This window comes from Myiozetetes cayanensis, unplaced genomic scaffold (genome assembly GCF_022539395.1).
Source record: "Myiozetetes cayanensis isolate MyiCay16 unplaced genomic scaffold, myiCay2020 scf939, whole genome shotgun sequence".
Taxonomy (NCBI): Eukaryota; Metazoa; Chordata; class Aves; order Passeriformes; family Tyrannidae; genus Myiozetetes; species Myiozetetes cayanensis.
In genome coordinates, this window is record NW_026088229.1 from 1 (window position 1) to 16,618 (window position 16,618).

Sequence of the window (16,618 nt, forward strand, 5' to 3'; positions counted from 1 at the left end):
GAATTTGGTGAATTTTGGTGGATTTTGGGGGTGAATTTGGGTGGATTTTGGGGGGAATTTGGGTGGATTTGGGGGTGAATTTGGGTGGATTTTGGGGGGAATTTGAGTGGGGTTTGGGAGGGAATTTGGGTGGATTTTGGGTGGATTTTGGGGGGGAATTTGGGTGGATTTTGGGGTGGATTTTGGGGGGGAATTTGGGTGATTTTGGTGTCTCCAAGAGGGGATTTTGGGGGTCCTTGGGGGTGGATTTTGGAGGTGAATTTGGGTGGATTTGGGGGGGAATTTGGGTGATTTGGGGATTTTGGGGGAATTTGGGGGTCCTTGGGGTGGATTTTGGAGGTGAATTTGGGTGGATTTGGGGGTCCTGGGGCGTGGCCACCCTAGCTCCGCCCCTCCCTGCAGGAGATTCCGACCAACGAGTTGAGCGGCCAGAGCGGCCCCGAGGGCTCCGCGATGCCCTGGCGGCTCGGGTGGGTAACGGGGGCATTTGGGGGTCCTGAGGAAGGGGGGTCTGGGGGGTCCCTGATTTATGGGGGGTCTTTGAATTATTGAGGGGTCCCTGAGCAAGGGGGGTCTGGGAGGGTCCTGGGGGATTTTGGGAGGGATTTTGGGGGATTTGGGGGGATTTGGGGGATTTGGGGGGTCTGGGATGGATTTGGGGGGTCTGGGGTGGATTTGGGGGTGATTTTGGGGGTGATTTTAGGGTGATTTTGGGGTGGATTTGGGGATTTTGGGGGCTTTGAGAGGGTCTGGGGTGGGGGGGTTGAGGATTTTTGGGGTTTTGGGGGTGAATTTGGGGGTCAGGGGTGGATTTTGGGGGTCTGGGGTCCTGACGCTGCCCTTCCCCTTTCAGGGGTGCTGCTGGAATGGGAGGAGGAGGAGGAGGAGGAGGAGGGGGAGGGGGAGACTCCCTGAGCCCCCTGGGTGGGGAGGGTCTCGATTCGTCGTCTCCCTGCCTGGAGCTCCCGGGGCCCCCCAGACCGAGAGACCCACGGCCCTGTGAGTGGGGAGGGGGCTTTGGGGGATTTGGGGGTCCTGGGGGATTTTGGGGGTCCTGGGGGATTTTGGGGGTTTAGGGGGATCCGGGGTTGGGGGTCCTGGGAGGGATTTGGGGGTCCTGGGGGATTTTGGGGGATTCTGGGGGGATTTTGGGGGTTCTGGGGGATTTGGGGGTCCTGGGGGATTTTGGGGAATTTGGGGGTTTTGGGGGTCCTGGGGAGGATTTGGGGGTTTTGGGGAGGATTTTGGGGGTCCTGGGGGGATTTTGGGGTCCTGGGGGATTTGGGGATCCTGAGGGAATTTGGGGGTTTTGGGGGCTCCTGGGGTTCAAATTTGGGGGTCTGAGGGAGATTCTGGGGGATTTTGGGGGTCCTGGGGAGGATTTGGGGGACTGTGGTGGTGGGTGGGGGTCCTGGAGGGATTTTGGGGGTCCTGAGGGATTTTGGGGGTCTGGGGTCAAATTCTGGGGTTTGGGGGGTCTTTAAGATATTTTGGGGTAGGGAAATTTTTTTGGGGGGTGGGGAGGGTCCCTGACCCTCCTCCTTCCCTCCCTCCCCCCTTTTTATTTTCCAGCCCCTATCGAGAACTGACCCCTTTTTTTGGGGGAGGGGAGGTCCAGAAGCCCCTCCCCACACCCTGAACCCTCCTCCTCCCGCCCCCAAATTTGGGGAGGGTCGGGGGCCCAATTTGGGGGAGGGGCTGTTTGTCCCCCTTCCCCTCCCCTTTTTTTCTACTTTTGGGGGTGGGGAGGGTCGAGGGGCCCCTCCCCACCCGGTGCCAAATTTTGGGGGTTTGAGGTTCTCCCCCAACTCTCACTCTGCCCTCCCCACTCCCCAATTGGGGGTCCTGGCACGACCTCCCTCCCCCCTCGGGCTGGGGAGGGGCGGATTTGGAGGTGGGGGAGGGGCGAGGGTGGGGAGGGGTGGGGAGGGGCGGGAAGATGAAAGGGGGAGGGGCATTAAAATATTACCGGTCTGGATTGTACTGGGAGTGCAACTGGTTTGGACTGGGAGGGGCTGGGGGAAACTGGGAACCCCAAGCTGGTTTGAACTGGGAGGGAGGGACCCCCAAACTGGTCCGTACTGGTTTGAACTGGGAGGGAAGGACCCCTCAAACTGGTTCGAACTGGGAGGGAGGGACCCCAAACTGGTCCATACTGGTTTGAACTGGGAGGGAAAGACCTCACAAACTGGTCCGTACTGGTTTGAACTGGGAGAGAAGACCCTCCCCCTCACTGGTCCCAGCTGCTCCTCCTCGTCCTCCCCCTCCCCTCCTTGAGCTGCCCCTCCCCCTCCCTGAGCCGTCTGATCCCTCCTCGCTCCTCCCCCTCCCAGTAAATCCCAGTAAAGACCATTAAGAGGAACTGAGCAAGGCGGCGGCCGCTGGCGGGAAAGGGGAGGGGGCGACACAGGTGAGGGGAGGGCGGGGGGGACGCAGGTGAGGGGGAGGGGCGGGGGGGACACAGGTGAGGGGGAGGGGAAGAATGAGGGGGAGGGGAGGAAGGAGAGACCCTGGAGGAGGAGGAGGGGGAGGGGCACGAGGGGGAGAGGAGGTGACACACCTGGGAGAGGGGGAGGGGTCTCAGATTGGGGGAGGGGTCTCAGGTGTGTTTTTATGGGGGAGGGGTCTCAGGTGGGGGAGGGGTCTCAGGTGTGTCCAGGAGGGGGAGGGGTCTCAGGTGTGTCTGTGATGGGGGAGGGGTCTCAGGTGTGGGGAGGGGTCTCAGGTGTGTCTGTGATGGGGGAGGGGTCTCAGGTGTGGGGAGGGGCTCTCAGGTGGGGGAGGGGTCTAGATGGGGAGGGGTCTCAGGTGTGTCTGTGATGGGGAGGGGTCTCAGGTGTGGGGGAGGGGTCTCAGGTGTGTCTGTGATGGGGAGGGGTCTCAGGTGTGGGGAGGGGTCTCAGGTGGGGGAGGGGTCTAGATGGGGAGGGGTCTCAGTGTGTGTCTGTGATGGGGAGGGGTCTCAGGTGTGGGGGAGGGTCTCAGGTGTGGGGAGGGGTCTCAGGTGTGTGGGGAGGGGTCTCTCCTCCCATCGCCTCCCTCCCTCCTTCTAACCACCCCCTTTCTTCTTCCTCCTCCCCCTCCCCTTTCCAGCCTCCAACACTCCCACCCCCACCCACACCCACCATGCTCCTCCTCCCTCCTCCCCCCATCCCTCCCCTCCTCCTCCTCCTCCTCCCCTCCCCCTCCCCTGCGAGGCCCCTCCCCGCGCTTCGTGCACGCCCTCCCCGGGGCGGCCGCGGGGGGGAGGGCGGGGGTGGCAGGGGAGGGTCGGGAGGGGTGGGGAGGGGAGGGGGAGGTGCTGTGGCTGCGGGAGCTGCTGGTGCGGGCGCGGGAGGCGGAGCTGGCGCAGCGAGGCGGGCAGGGAGATGGCAGGCCAAGCTGGCACGGTGCCAGGACCCTCCTCTCCGACCTCCCCCAACACCCACAGCACCCCTCCCCACTCCTACGGACTCCCCACGGGGAGGGGGAGGGGGAGGAGGAGGAGGAGGAGGAGGAGGAAGGAGTCGCTGAGAGCCCTGGAGGGGCTGAGGAGAGGCTGAGGAGGCTGCAGGTGAGGGGAGGGGAAAAGGGAGGGGAGAGGAGAAAGAGGGAGGGGAAAGGAGGGAAAGGGGAGGGAGAGGGAGGAAAGGAGGGAGGGGAGGGGAGAGGGAGGGGAGGGAGGGGGAAAGGTGAGAAAAGGGGAGGGGAGAAGGAGGAAAAGGAGGGGAGGGGAGGGAAAGGTGAGAAAAAGGGGAGGGGAGAAGGAGGAGAGGGAGGGGAAAGGGAGGAGAAGAGGAGGAGGGAGAGGAGAGAGGGAGGGGAGAGGTGAGGAAGAGGAGGGGAGAGGGGAGAGAGGGAGGAGGGAGAGGGAGAGAGAGGAGGAGGAGAGGGAGGGGAGAGGAGGAGAGGAGGGAGGGAGAGGGAGGAGGAGGGGAGGGGAGAGGGAGGAGGAGAGGGGGGAGAGGAGGGAGGGAGAGGAGGGGAGGGGAGGGAGGAGAGGAGAGAGGAGGAGAGGGAGAGGGAGAGGGAGGGAGAGGAGAGAGGAGAGGAGAGGAGAGAGGGAGGGGAGAGGAGGAGAGGGAGGGAGGGGAGGGGAGAGGAGGAGAGGGGAGGAGAGGAGGGAGAGGAGAGGAGAGGAGAGGGAGAGGAGGAGGGAGGGAGAGAGGAGGAGAGGAGGAGAGGAGAGGGAGAGGAGGAGAGAGGAGGGGAGAGGGAGAGGGAGGAGGGAGGAGAGAGGAGAGGAGAGGAGGAGAGGAGAGGGGAGGGAGAGGAGAGGAGGAGAGGAGAGAGGGAGAGGGAGAGGAGGGGAGGGAGGGGAGAGGGAGGAGAGGGAGGGGAGAGGAGAGGAGGAGGAGAGGAGAGGAGAGGGAGGAGAGGGAGAGGGAGAGGAGAGGGGAGAGGAGAGGGAGAGGAGGAGGGGAGAGGGAGAGGGAGGAGGAGGGAGAGGAGGGAGGAGGGAGGAGGAGAGGGAGGGGAGGGGAGAGGGAGGAGGAGAGGAGGAGAGAGGAGGAGAGGAGAGGAGAGGGAGGAGGGAGAGAGGAGAGGAGAGGGAGGAGGAGGAGGAGGAGGAGAGAGGAGGGAGGGGAGAGGAGAGGAGGGGAGGAGGGAGGAGAGGAGAGGGAGGGAGGGGAGGAGGGAGAGGAGGAGAGGAGAGGGAGGGAGGAGGAGGGGAGGAGGAGGGAGGAGAGAGGAGAGGAGAGGAGGAGGAGAGAGGAGGAGAGGAGAGGAGAGGAGAGGAGAGGAGGGGGGAGAGGAGGGAGGAGAGAGGGAGGAGAGGAGGAGGGAAGGGGTGGGGAGAAGGAGGAGAGGGAGGAAAAGGGGAAGGAGAGGGAGGGGAAGGGGAAGGGAGAGGGAGGGGAGAGGGAGGAGAGAGAAAAAGAGGGAGGAAAAGAGGAGGGGAGAGGGAGGAGAGAAGGGAGGGGAAGGTGAGAAAGGGAGGGAGAGGGAAAGAGGGAGGGGAAGGAGGAGAGGGAAGGAGAAATGAAAAGGAGGGGAGAAGGGAGGAGAGAAGGGAGGAGGGGAGGGGGGAGAGGAGGGAAAGGGAAAAGGGAGGAAAGGGAGGGAGAGGGAAGGGAAAGTGAAAGGAGGGAGAGGGAAAGAGGGAGGGGAAGGAGAGAGGAGGGAAAGGGGAGGGGAGGGAGAGGGAAAAGAGGGAGGGGAAGGGAGAGGGGGAGGAAAGGGGAGGGGTCTGGGAGGTTCACCTCCCCTCCTCGCGGCTTTACCCCTGATCCGCTTTGAGGGGGAGGGGAAGGGGAGGGGAAGGGGGAGGGGAGTCCCAGACATGCCCCTCCCCCTTGACCTCATTAACCTGGAGCTGATTAACCCGGGGGATTAATGAGGCCAAAATAGCCCGGGGAGGGGGAGGGCTGGGGGAGGGGAGGGGAGTTGGGGGTCTGTGGGGAATTTGGGGGTTGAGGGGTCATTGAGGGGGCTGGGGTCAATTGGGGTCACTGGGAGGGGTTAGGGGTCAATTGGGGGTCACTGGGGTGGTTTGGGGTCTGGGGGTCAATGGGGGTCACTGGGAGGGATTAGGAGTCAATTGGGGGTCACTGGGGGTCTGGGGGTGGTTTGGGGGTCTGGGGGTCACTGGGGGTCACTGGGGGTTCTATGGGGTAGTTTGGGGGTCTGGGGTCCCTGGGGGTCACTGGGGAGAGTCTGGGGGCAGTTTGGGGGTCTGGGTGGGGTCCATGGGGCAGTTTGGGGGTCTGGGGGTCACTGGGAGGTCTGGGGGTCCCCTGAGGGGTCTGTGGGTCAGTTTGGGTGTCCATGGGGCAGTTTGGGGTCTGGGTGGGTAGTTTGGGGTCTGGGTGGGGTCTGTGGGTCAGTTTGGGGGTCCATGGGGCAGTTTGGGGTCTGGGGGTCACTGGAGGGTCTGGGGGTCCCCTGAGGGGTCTGTGGGTCAGTTTGGGGGTCTGGGGGTCACTGGGAGGTCTGGGGGTCACTGGGAGGTCTGGGGTCCCCTGAGGGATCTGTGGGTCAGTTTGGGGGTCTGGGGCTCACTGGGAGGTCTGGGGGTCACTGGGAGGTCTGGGGGTACCCTGAGGGGTCTGTGGGTCAGTTTGGGGGGGTCTGGGGGTCACTGGGGGTCACTGGGAGGTCTGGGGGTCCCCTGAGGGGTCTATGGGGCAGTTTATGGGTCTGGGGGTCACTGGGGGTCACTGGGAGGTCTGGGGGTCCCCTGAGGGGTCTGTGGGTCAGTTTGGGGGTCCATGGGGCAGTTTGGGGTCTGGGGGTCACTGGGAGGTCTGGGGGTCACTGGGAGGTCTGGGGGTCCCCTGAGGGGTCTGTGGGTCAGTTTGGGGTTCTGGGGGTCCCCCCATGGCCCCCCCTGGCCCCCCCCCAGGGCGGGAAGGCGTCGGGGCTGCGCGAGGCCCTGCAGAAGAAAATCGGGGCCCTGGAGCTGCAGCTGCGTCTCCATGGCAACGGCTCCCGTCACCATGGCAACCACCACGGCAACCACCACGGAGACCACCACGGAGACCACCATGGAGACCACCAGGACCATCACCACGGTCACCATGGCAACCACCACCATGAAAAGCATCATGAGGGTCTCCATGGCAACCACCATGGTCTCCATGGCAACCACAATGGTGATCATCAGGAGAAGCATCATGAGGGTCTCCATGGCAACCACCACGGTCACCATGGAGACCACCACGAGGGTCTCCATGGCAACCACCATGGCGACCACCACCATGAGAAGCATCATGAGGGTCTCCATGGCAACCACCATGGTCTCCATGGCAACCACCATGGTGAGAAGCATCACGAGGGTCTCCATGGCAACCACCATGGTCACCGTGGCAACCACCATGATGATCATCATGAGAAGCATCACAATCTCCATGGCAACCACCACAGTCACCATGGAGACCACCACGGTGACCACCAGGAGAAGCATCACGAGGGTCTCCATGGCAACCACCACGGGGGTCTCCATGGCAACCACCACGAGGGTCTCCATGGCAACCACCACCATGAAAAGCATCACAGTCTCCATGGCAACCACCATGGCAACCACCACAGTCTCCACGGTCACCATGGCAACCAGCACCACCACGAGAAGCATCACGGGGACCACCACGAGGGTCTCCATGGCAACCACCACGGTGACCACCAGGAGAAGCATCACGAGGGTCTCCATGGCAACCACCACGGTCTCCATGGCAACCACCATGATGAGAAACATCCCCATGGTCTCCATGGTCACCATGGCAACGACCACCATGATGACCACCAGGAGAAGCATCCTGAGGGTCTCCATGGCAACCACCACGAGGGTCTCCATGGCAACCATCATGGTCTCCATGGCAACCACGAGAAGCATCATGGGGACCACCACGAGGGTCTCCATGGCAACCACCACCACGGTCACCATGGGGACCCCCATGAGAAGCATCCTGAGGGTCTCCATGGCAACCACCACGAGGGTCTCCATGGCAACCACCACCCCCTGGGTCACCATGGCAACCACGGCAACCACCACGAGGGTCTCCATGGCAACCCCCATCATGGTCACCATGGCAACCCCTCCAAGCTCCAGGAGCTCCTGCAGGGTTTCCATGGCAACCACAGCAAAGCCCTGGGCAACCTCCTCCATCCCCCCGGTTTCCATGGCAACCAACCCAAGCACAACCTCCTGGAGGGTCTCCATGGCAACCTGGGCGGTAACCATGGCAACCGTCACCCCCAGGGCCGTCTCCATGGCAACCCAGCCCATCCACAGCCCTGGGGGCGTCGCCATGGCAACCACCAGGGGGGAGGGGAGGAGGAGGAGGAGGAAGAAGAGGAGGAGGAAGAGGAAGAGGAGGAGCATCAGGGTGAGGGGGGGGTTGGGGACCCCCTGAATTGGGGACCCCCAAAATTGGGACCCCCTGAATTGGGGACCTCCTGAATTGGGGACCCCCAAGGAATGGAGGGAGGGGGCGTTTGGGGACCCCCAAAATTGGGACCCCCTGAATTGAGGACCCCCCTAAATTGGGACCCCCAAAGTTGGGACCCCCCAGGGATGAAGGGGTTGGGGACCCCCTGAATTGGGGACCCCCAAAAATGGCACCCCCTGAATTGGGGACCCCCCAGGGATGGAGGGATTGGGGACCCCCCTGAATTGGGGACCCCCCAGGGATAGAGGGGTTGGGGAGCCCCTAAATTGGGACCCCTTGAATTGGGACCCCCCCAGGGATGGAGGGGTTGGGGACCCCCAAAAATGGCACCCCCTGAATTGGGGACCCCCCCAGGGATGAAGGGGTTGGGGATCCCCTGAATTGGGACCTCCAAAATTGGGACCCCCCAGGGATGGAGGAATTGGGGACCCCCTGAATTGGAGACCCCCAAAATTGGGACCCCATGAATTGAGGACCCCTCAAAATTGGGACCCCCAGGGATGGAGGAATTGGGGACCCCTTGAATTGGGACCCCCGAAGTTGGGACCCACCAGGGGTGGAGGGATTGGGGACCCCCAAAAATGGCACCCCCTGAATTGGGGACCCCCCCAGGGATGGAGGGATTGGGGACCCCCCTGAATTGGGGACCCCCAAAATTGGGACCCCCAAAGTTGGGACCCCCTGGGGGTTTTGGGGACCCCCCCAGTGATGGAGGGGTTGAGAACCCCTTGAATTGGGACCCCCAAAATTGGGACCCCCCCCCAGGGATGGAGGGATTGGAGACCCCCCAGGGGTGACACCCCCGGAGTTTTTGGACCCCCAGGGGGTGTTGAGGACCCCCCCAAAAATGGCACCCGTGGGGGTTTTTGGACCCCCCCGACCACACCCTGACCCAGGGTGGGGGTCCCACAGGCTCGGGGGGGTCCCCACGGGAGTCCCGGGTGTCCTTTCCCCCAGGGATTGAGGGCCGGGGACCCCCAGGGATGGGGTTTTTGGACCCCCCCGACCCGATTATTGTCCCCTGTCCCCTCAGGCTCCCCCGCGGGTCGCTTTTTCCGCGTGTCCTTCCCCCCCTTCCCCACCCATTCCGTGTCCCCACCAAGCTCGGGGGGGTCCCCACGGGGGAATTTCAGGGTGTCCCTTCCCCCAGGGGTGGCACCCCCGGGGGTTTTGGACCCCTCCGAGCCCCCGCCCCTGACCCTCGTGTTGTCCCCCAGGCTCCCCCGTGGGTCACTTTTCCGCGTGTCCTTCCCCCTTCCCACCCATCACACGTCCCTGCAGACTCGGGGGTCCCCACGCGAGGGATTTCAGGGTGTCCCTTCCCCAGGGATGGCACCCCCGGGATTTTTGGACCCCCCGAGCCCCCCGACCCTCGTATTGTCCCCTGTCCCTCAGGCTCCCCAGGGTCGCTTTTCCGCGTGTCCTTCCCCTCCCCTGCATCCCACAAGTTCAGGGGTCCCCACGAGGGGTTTCTGGGTATCCTTTCCCCAGGGGTGGCACCCGCGGAGGTTTTTGGACCCCGACCCAATCATTGTCCCGTCTCCCCGCAGGCTCCCCGGGGTCGCTTTTCCGCGTGTCCTTCCCCTTTCCCCACCCATTCCGTGTCCCCACAGGCTCAGGGGGTCCTCACGGGGGTCCCGGGTGTCCTTTCCCCAGGGATTGAGGGTTGGGGACCCCCAGGGATGGGGTTTTGGACCCCCGAGCCCCCCGACCCGATCATTGTCCCCTGTCCCCTCAGGCTCCCCCGTGGGTCGCTTTTCCAGCGTGTCCTTCCCCAAAAGTGGCCCCCGGGGTTTTGGACCCCAGAGTCCCCCGACCCAATTATTGTCCCCTGTCCCTCAGGCTCCCCGGGGTCGCTTTTCCGCGTGTCCTTCCCCCTTCCCCACCCATTCCGTGTCCCCACAAGCTCGGGGGGTCCCCACGGGGGTCCTGGGTGTCCTTTCCCCAGGGATTGAGGGTTGGGGACCACCAGGGGAGGGGGTTTTGGACCCCCGAGCCCCCCGACCCGATTATTGTCCCCTGTCCCCTCAGGCTCCCCGGGGGTCGCTTTTCCGCGTGTCCTTCCCCAAAAGTGGCACCCTGGGGTTTTTGGACCCCTGACCCAATTATTGTCCCTTGTCCCCAGGCTCCCCTGGGGTCGCTTTTCCCTCCCCTCTCACCCCACAGGCTCGGGGGTCCCCACGGGGGTCCTGGGTGTCCTTTCCCCAGGGATTGAGGGTTGGGGACCCCCAGGGAGGGGTTTTGGACCCCGAGCCCCCCCGACCCGATCGTTGTCCCCTGTCCCCTCAGGCTCCCCGGGGGTCGCTTTTCCCCTCCCCTCTCACCCCACAGGCTCGGGGGTCCCCACGGGGAATTTCAGGGTGTCCCTTCCCCAAAAGTGGCACCCCGGGGTTTTGGACCCCCGACCTGATCATTGTCCCCTGTCCCTCAGGCTCCCCGTGGGTCGCTTTTTCCACGTGTCCTTCCCCCAAAAGTGGCACCCCCGGGGGTTTTTGGACCCCCCCGAGCCCACCCTGACCCGGGGGGGGAATCCCACAGGCTCGAGGGTCCCCACGCGAGGGGGGGGTGGTCTCTGGGTGTCCTTTCCCCAGGGATTGAGGGATTTTGGATCCCCGAGCCCCCCGACCCCATCATTGTCCCCTGTCCCCCAGGCTCCCCGGGGGTCGCTTTTCCGCGTGTCCTTCCCCCTTCCCCACCCATCACACGTCCCTGCAGACTCGGGGGTCCCCACGCGGGGATTTCAGGGTGTCCCTTCCCCAGGGGTGGCACCCCGGGATTTTGGACCCCTCCGAGCCCCCCGCCCCCTGACCCTCGTGTTGTCCCTCCAGGCTCCCCGGGGGTCGCTTTTCCATGTGTCCTTCCCCACCCATCACACGTCCCTGCAGGCTCAGGGGGTCCCCACGCGAGGGGGTGGTCTCTGGGTGTCCTGGGTGTCCTTTTCCTCCACGAATTGAGGGATTTTGGACCCCCGAGCCCCCCGACCCAATTATTGTCCCCTGTCCCCCAGGCTCCCCGTGGGTCGCTTTCCGCGTGTCCTTCCCCCTTCCCCACCCATTCCGTGTCCCCACAGGCTCGGGAGGTCCCCACGGGGGTCCTGGGTGTCCTTTCCCCCAGGGATTGAGGGTTGGGGACCCCTAGGGAGGGTTTGGACCCCGAGCCCCCGACCCTCGTGTTGTCCACTGTCCCCAGGCTCCCCCGTGGGTCGTTTCGCGTGTTCTTCCCCAAAAGTGGCACCCCACAGGCTCAGGGGGTCCCCACGCGAGGGGGTGGTCTCTGGGTGTCCCTTCCCCAGGGGTGGGATTTTGGACCCCCTCAGCCCCCAATCATTGTCCCCTGTCCCCCAGGCTCCCCCGTGGGTCGCTTTTTCCATGTGTCCTTCCCCTCCCCTGCATCCCACAAGTTCAGGGGTCCCCCACGAGGGGTTTCTGGGTATCCTTTCCCCAGGGTGGCACCCCAGGATTTTTGGACCCCCAGAGCCCCCGACCCGATCATTGTCCCCTGTCCCTCAGGCTCCCCCGTGGGTCGCTTTTCCTCGTGTCCTTCCCCCTTCCCCACTCATCACACGTCCCTGCAGGCTCAGGGGGTCCCCACATGGGTCCGGGTGTCCTTTCCCAGGGATTGAGGGTTGGGGACCCCAGGAGGATTTTGGACCCCCGAGCCCCCCGACCCAATTATTGTCCCCTGTCCCCCAGGCTCCCCGTGGTCGCTCCGCGTGTCTTCCCTCCCACCCATCCGTGTCCCCACAGGCTGGGAGGTCCCCACGGGGTCCTGTCCTTCCCAGATTAGGGCTGGGACCCCAGAGGGTTTGGACCCTCCGAGCCCCCCCGACCCTCGTGTTGTCCACTGTCCCCCAGGCTCCCCGTGGGTCGCTTTTTCCGCGTGTTCTTCCCCAAAAGTGGCACCCCACAGGCTCGGGGGTCCCCACGCGAGGGGGTGGTCTCTGGGTGTCCCTTCCCAGGGGTGGGATTTTTGGACCCTCGAGCCCCCCCATTATTGTCCCCTGTCCCCAGGCCCCCCGTGGGTCGCTTTTTCCGCGTGTCCTTCCCCTCCCTGCATCCCACAAGTTCAGGGGTCCCCACGGGGGTTTCTGGGTATCCTTTCCCAGGGGTGGCACCCCTGGGATTTTTGGACCCCTGAGCCCCCCCGACCCGATCATTGTCCCCTGTCCTCAGGCTCCCCCGTGGGTCGCTTTTTCCTCGTGTCCTTCCCCCTTCCCACTCATCACACGTCCCTGCAGGCTCGGGGGTCCCCACGGGGGTCCCGGTGTCCTTTCCCAGGGATTGAGGGCTGGGGACCCCCAGGAGGGATTTTGACCTCCGAGCCCCCCCGACCCAATTATTGTCCCCTGTCTCCCCAGGCTCCCCCGTGGGTCGCTTTTTCCCTCCCCCTCGCACCCCACAGGCTCGGGGGGTCCCCACGGGACCCCACCCTTCCCCAGGGGTGGCACCCCTGAGGTTTTTGGACCCCTCCGAGCCCCCCCGCCCCCTGACCCTCGTGTTGTCCCCCAGGCTCCCCCGTGGGTCGTTTTTTCCGCGTGTCCTTCCCCCTCCGCACCAATTACATGTACCCAACAGGCTCGGGGGGTCCCCACGCGGGGATTTCCAGGTGTCCCTTCCCCCAGGGATGGGGTTTTTGGACCCCCCGACCCGATCATTGTCCCCTGTCCCCCCAGGCTCCCCCGGGGGTCGCTTTTTCCGCGTGTCCTTCCCCCCCTTCCCCACCCATTCCGTGTCCCCACAGGCTCGGGGGTCCCCACGCGGGGATTTCCAGGTGTCCCTTCCCCCAGGGATGGGGTTTTTGGACCCCCCCGACCCTCGTATTGTCCCCTGTCCCCTCAGGCTCCCCCGTGGGTCGCTTTTTCCGCGTGTCCTTCCCCCTCCGCACCAATTACATGTTCGCGCGTGTCCGGCCCGCGCTGCGGCGGCCTCTGCGGGCGCTCTCGGCGTGTCTTTGGCTCCGGCCCGGGGGGCTCTCCCCGAATTTGGGGACCCCCTTCTCGTACGCGGCCCCCGGGCAGCCCAACGAGCTCGTCCTGCTCGCCTGGGGGGGCCGCCCCATGGAGCTGCTCGTCGATGACCAGGTGGGGATTTTGGGGGGTTAAAGGGGATTTTGGGGGGTTTGAGAAAGTTTGGGGGTTTGAGAAAGTTTGGGGGTGTTTGGGGTGTTTAAAAGGGGTTTGAGGGGAGTTTGGGGGGGATTTGGGGAGATATCGGGAGGTTATAGGGGAGTTTGAGGGGGTTTAAAGGGGGTTTAAAGGGGGTTTGGGGGTTTAAAGGGGGTTTGAGGGGGTTTAAAGGGGATTTGGGGGGTTTAAAAGGGTTTGAGGGGAGTTTGGGGGTTATGGGACCCCGGGCAGCCCAACGAGCTCGTCCTGCTCGCCTGGGGGCCGCCCCATGGAGCTGCCTCGTCGATGACCAGGTGGGGATTTTGGGGGTTAAAGGGGTTTTGGGGGAGTTTGGGGGTTTAAAGGAGTTTGGGGGTTAAAGGGGTTTGGGGGTTTAAAGGGGCTTTGGGGCTTTAAAGGGGTTTAAAGGGAGTTTGGGGGTTTAAAGGGGTTTGGGGGATTTGGGAGATATCGAGGGGTTATAGGGAGTTTGAGGGGTTTAAAGGGGTTTTGGGGGTTTAAAGGGGCTTGAGGAGTTTGGGGGATTTAAAGGGGGTTTGAGGGGAGTTTGGGGGATTTGGGGAGATATCGAGGGGTTTGAGGGAGTTTGAGGGGGTTTAAAAGGGATTTTGGGGGATTTGAGAAAGTTTGAGGGGTTTAAAGGGTTTTGGGGGTTTAAAGGGGTTTGAGGGGGTTTAAAGGGGTTTTGGGGGTTCAAAGGGGGTTTGAGGGAGTTTGGGGGGTTTGATGGAGACCATCGAGGGTCATAGGCGAGTTTAGCAGCTTAAAGCGTCTTGGGGGCTTGGGGCTTTGAGGGAGTTTGGGGATTTAAGGGGTCTGAGGAGTTTGGGGGATTCGGAGATGATCAGGGTTTGAGGGGAGTTTGAGGGGTTTAAAGGGGATTTTGGGGGTTTGAGAAAGTTTGGAGGGGTTTAAGGGGTTTGGGGGTTTAAAGGGGTTTGAGGGGGTTTAAAGGGGTTTTGGGGGTTCGAAGGGGTTTGAGGGAGTTTGGGGGTTATGGGACCCTGGGCAGCCAACGGGCTTGTCCTGCTCGCCTGGGGGCCACCCCGTGGAGCTGCTCGTCGATGACCAGGTGGGATTTTGGGGGTTAAAGGGATTTTGGGGGTTTGAGAAAGTTTGGGGGATTTGGGGAGATATCGGGGTTATAGGGGAGTTTGAGGGGTTTAAAGGGATTTGGGGGTTTGAAGGGGTTTTGGGGGTTTAAAGGGGTTTGGGGGTTTAAAGGGGTTTTGTGGGTTCAAAGGGGGTTTTGGGGGGTTTTAAGGAGGTTTGAGGGGAGTTTGGGGGGTTTAAAGGGGATTTTGGTGGGGTCAAAGGGGGTTTGAGGGGAGTCCTGCTCGCCTGGGGGGGTCGCCCCATGGAGCTGCTCGTCGATGATCAGGTGGGGAAGGGGTTTAGAGGGGGTTTTGGGGGTTAAAGGGGTTTTGGGGGCTTTGAGAAAGTTTGAGGGGTTTAAAGGGGCTTTGGGGATTTAAAGGGAGTTTGGGGGGATTTGGGAAGATATCGAGGGGTTATAGGGGAGTTTGAGGGGGTTTAAGGGAGTTTGGGGGGGTTAAAGGGGGTTTGAGGGATTTTGGGGGTTTAAAGGGGGTTTGAGGAGAGTTTGGGGGATTTGGGGAGATATCGAGGGGTTATAGGGGAGTTTGAGGGGTTTAAAGGGAGTTTTGGGGGGTTAAAGGCAGTTGAGGGGGTTAAATGGGGTTTTGGGGGTTTAAAGGGGATTTGGGGGGCTTTAAAGGGGGTTTTGGGGGGTTTAAAGGGGGTTTGAGGGGATTTTGGGGGGTTTAAAGGGAGTTTGGGGACGATTTGGGGAGATATCGGGGGTTCATAGGGGAGTTTGGGGGGTTTAAAGGGAAGTTTGGGGTGGAGTTTGGGGGGTCTGAGGGGGATTTGGGGGGGAGTTTGAGAAAGTTTGGGGGGGCTGAGAGGAGTTTAGGGGGGCTTAAAGGGGGGGTTGGGGGGTTAAAGGGGTTTGGTGTGGGTTTGGGGTTATTTTGGGTGAATTTTGGGATATTTAGGGTGTATTTTGGGTGTATTTGGGGGGTCCCTGACCCTGTGTCCCCCCCCCAGGCGGTGGCCCTGTCCCTGTCCCCCTCCCCAGGGAGGTGGCACCACGTCTGCGCCACCTGGGGGGGGGTCTGGGATGGATTTTGGGTTATTTTGGGTGGATTTTGGGATATTTTGGGTTATTTTGGGGGTCTCTGGGGGGGTCCCTGACCCTTTTCCCCCCCCCCCCAGGCGGTGGCCCTGTCTCTGTCCCCCTCCCCGGGGAGGTGGCACCACGGCTGTGTCACCTGGGGTGGATTTGGGTGGATTTTAGGATATTTTGGGTTATTTTGGGATATTTTGGGTGTATTTTGGGTTATTTTTGGGGTCCCTGATGTTGTCCCACCCCCCGCAGGCGGTGGCCCTGTCTCTGTCCCCCTCCCCAGGGAGGTGGCACCACGGCTGTGTCACCTGGGGGGGTCTGGGGTGGATTTTAGGATATTTTGGGTTATTTTGGGTGGATTTTGGGATATTTTGGGATATTTGGGGTGGATTTCGGGGGTCCCTGACCCTTTTTTCACCCTCCCAGGCGGTGGCCCTGTCCCTGTCCCCCTCCCCGGGGAGGTGGCACCACGGCTGTGTCACCTGGGGGGGATTTGGAGTTATTTTGGGTGGATTTTGGGATATTTTGAGTGTATTTTGGGATATTTTGGGTGTATTTCGGGGGTCCCTGACCCCTTTTCCCCTTCCCCCAGGCGGTGGCCCTGTCTCTGTCCCCCTCCCCGGGGAGGTGGCACCACGGCTGTGTCACCTGGGGTGGATTTGGGTGGATTTTGGGTTATTTTTGGATATTTTGGGATATTTAGGGTGTATTTTGGGGGTCTTTGACCCTTTTTTCACCCCCCCAGGCGGTGGCCCTGTCTCTGTCCCCCTCCCCGGGGAGGTGGCACCACCTTTGTGTCACCTGGGGGGGATCTGGGATGGATTTTGGGTTATTTGGGGTGGATTTTGGATTATTTTGGGGGTCTCTGGGGGGGTCCCTGACCCTTTTTCCCCCCCCAGGCGGTGGCCCTGTCTCTGTCCCCCTCCCCAGGGAGGTGGCACCACGGCTGTGTCACCTGGGGTGGATTTGGGGATATTTGGGGTGGATTTTGGGTTATTTTGGGATATTTGGGGTTTATTTTAGGATATTTTGGGTGTATTTTGAGTTATTTGGGGTGTATTTTGGGGGTCTTTGACCCTTTTTCACCCCCCCAGGCGGTGGCCCTGTCTCTGTCCCCCTCCCCAGGGAGGTGGCACCACGGCTGTGTCACCTGGGGTGGATTTTGGGTTATTTGGGGTGGATTTTGGGTTATTTTGAGTTATTTGGGGTGTATTTTGGGTCATTTTGGGGGTCCCTGACCCTTTTTCCCCCCCCCCAGGCGGTGGCCCTGTCCCTGTCCCCCTCCCCGGGGAGGTGGCACCACGGCTGTGTCACCTGGGCGGCCTCGGGGGGCACCTGGAGCAGCTTCCAGGACGGGGTCCCGCGGGGCAGGGGGGGGGTCTCGCCCCGGGGCACCCCCTGAGACCCCACGGGGTCCTCGTGCTGGGACAGGAGCAGGTACGGGGGAGGGGCGGGGGGTGGGGAGGGGGAAGGGAC

General features: G+C 62.6%; 1 protein-coding gene across 1 annotated transcript; it reads left to right on the forward strand.

Annotated features, from left to right (window-relative positions):
• Window positions 1–402: 402 nt before the first annotated feature.
• Window positions 403–16,574, forward strand: LOC126653181 (GATA zinc finger domain-containing protein 14-like; the record flags this gene model as incomplete). The annotated part of the gene is made up of 4 exons (XM_050340702.1): window positions 403–474; window positions 6,278–7,805; window positions 12,707–12,948; window positions 16,401–16,574. Coding segments are annotated over 4 exons (1,986 nt in total), but the record flags the coding sequence as incomplete, so codon positions are not given.
• Between the last annotated feature and the right edge of the window lie 44 nt (window positions 16,575–16,618).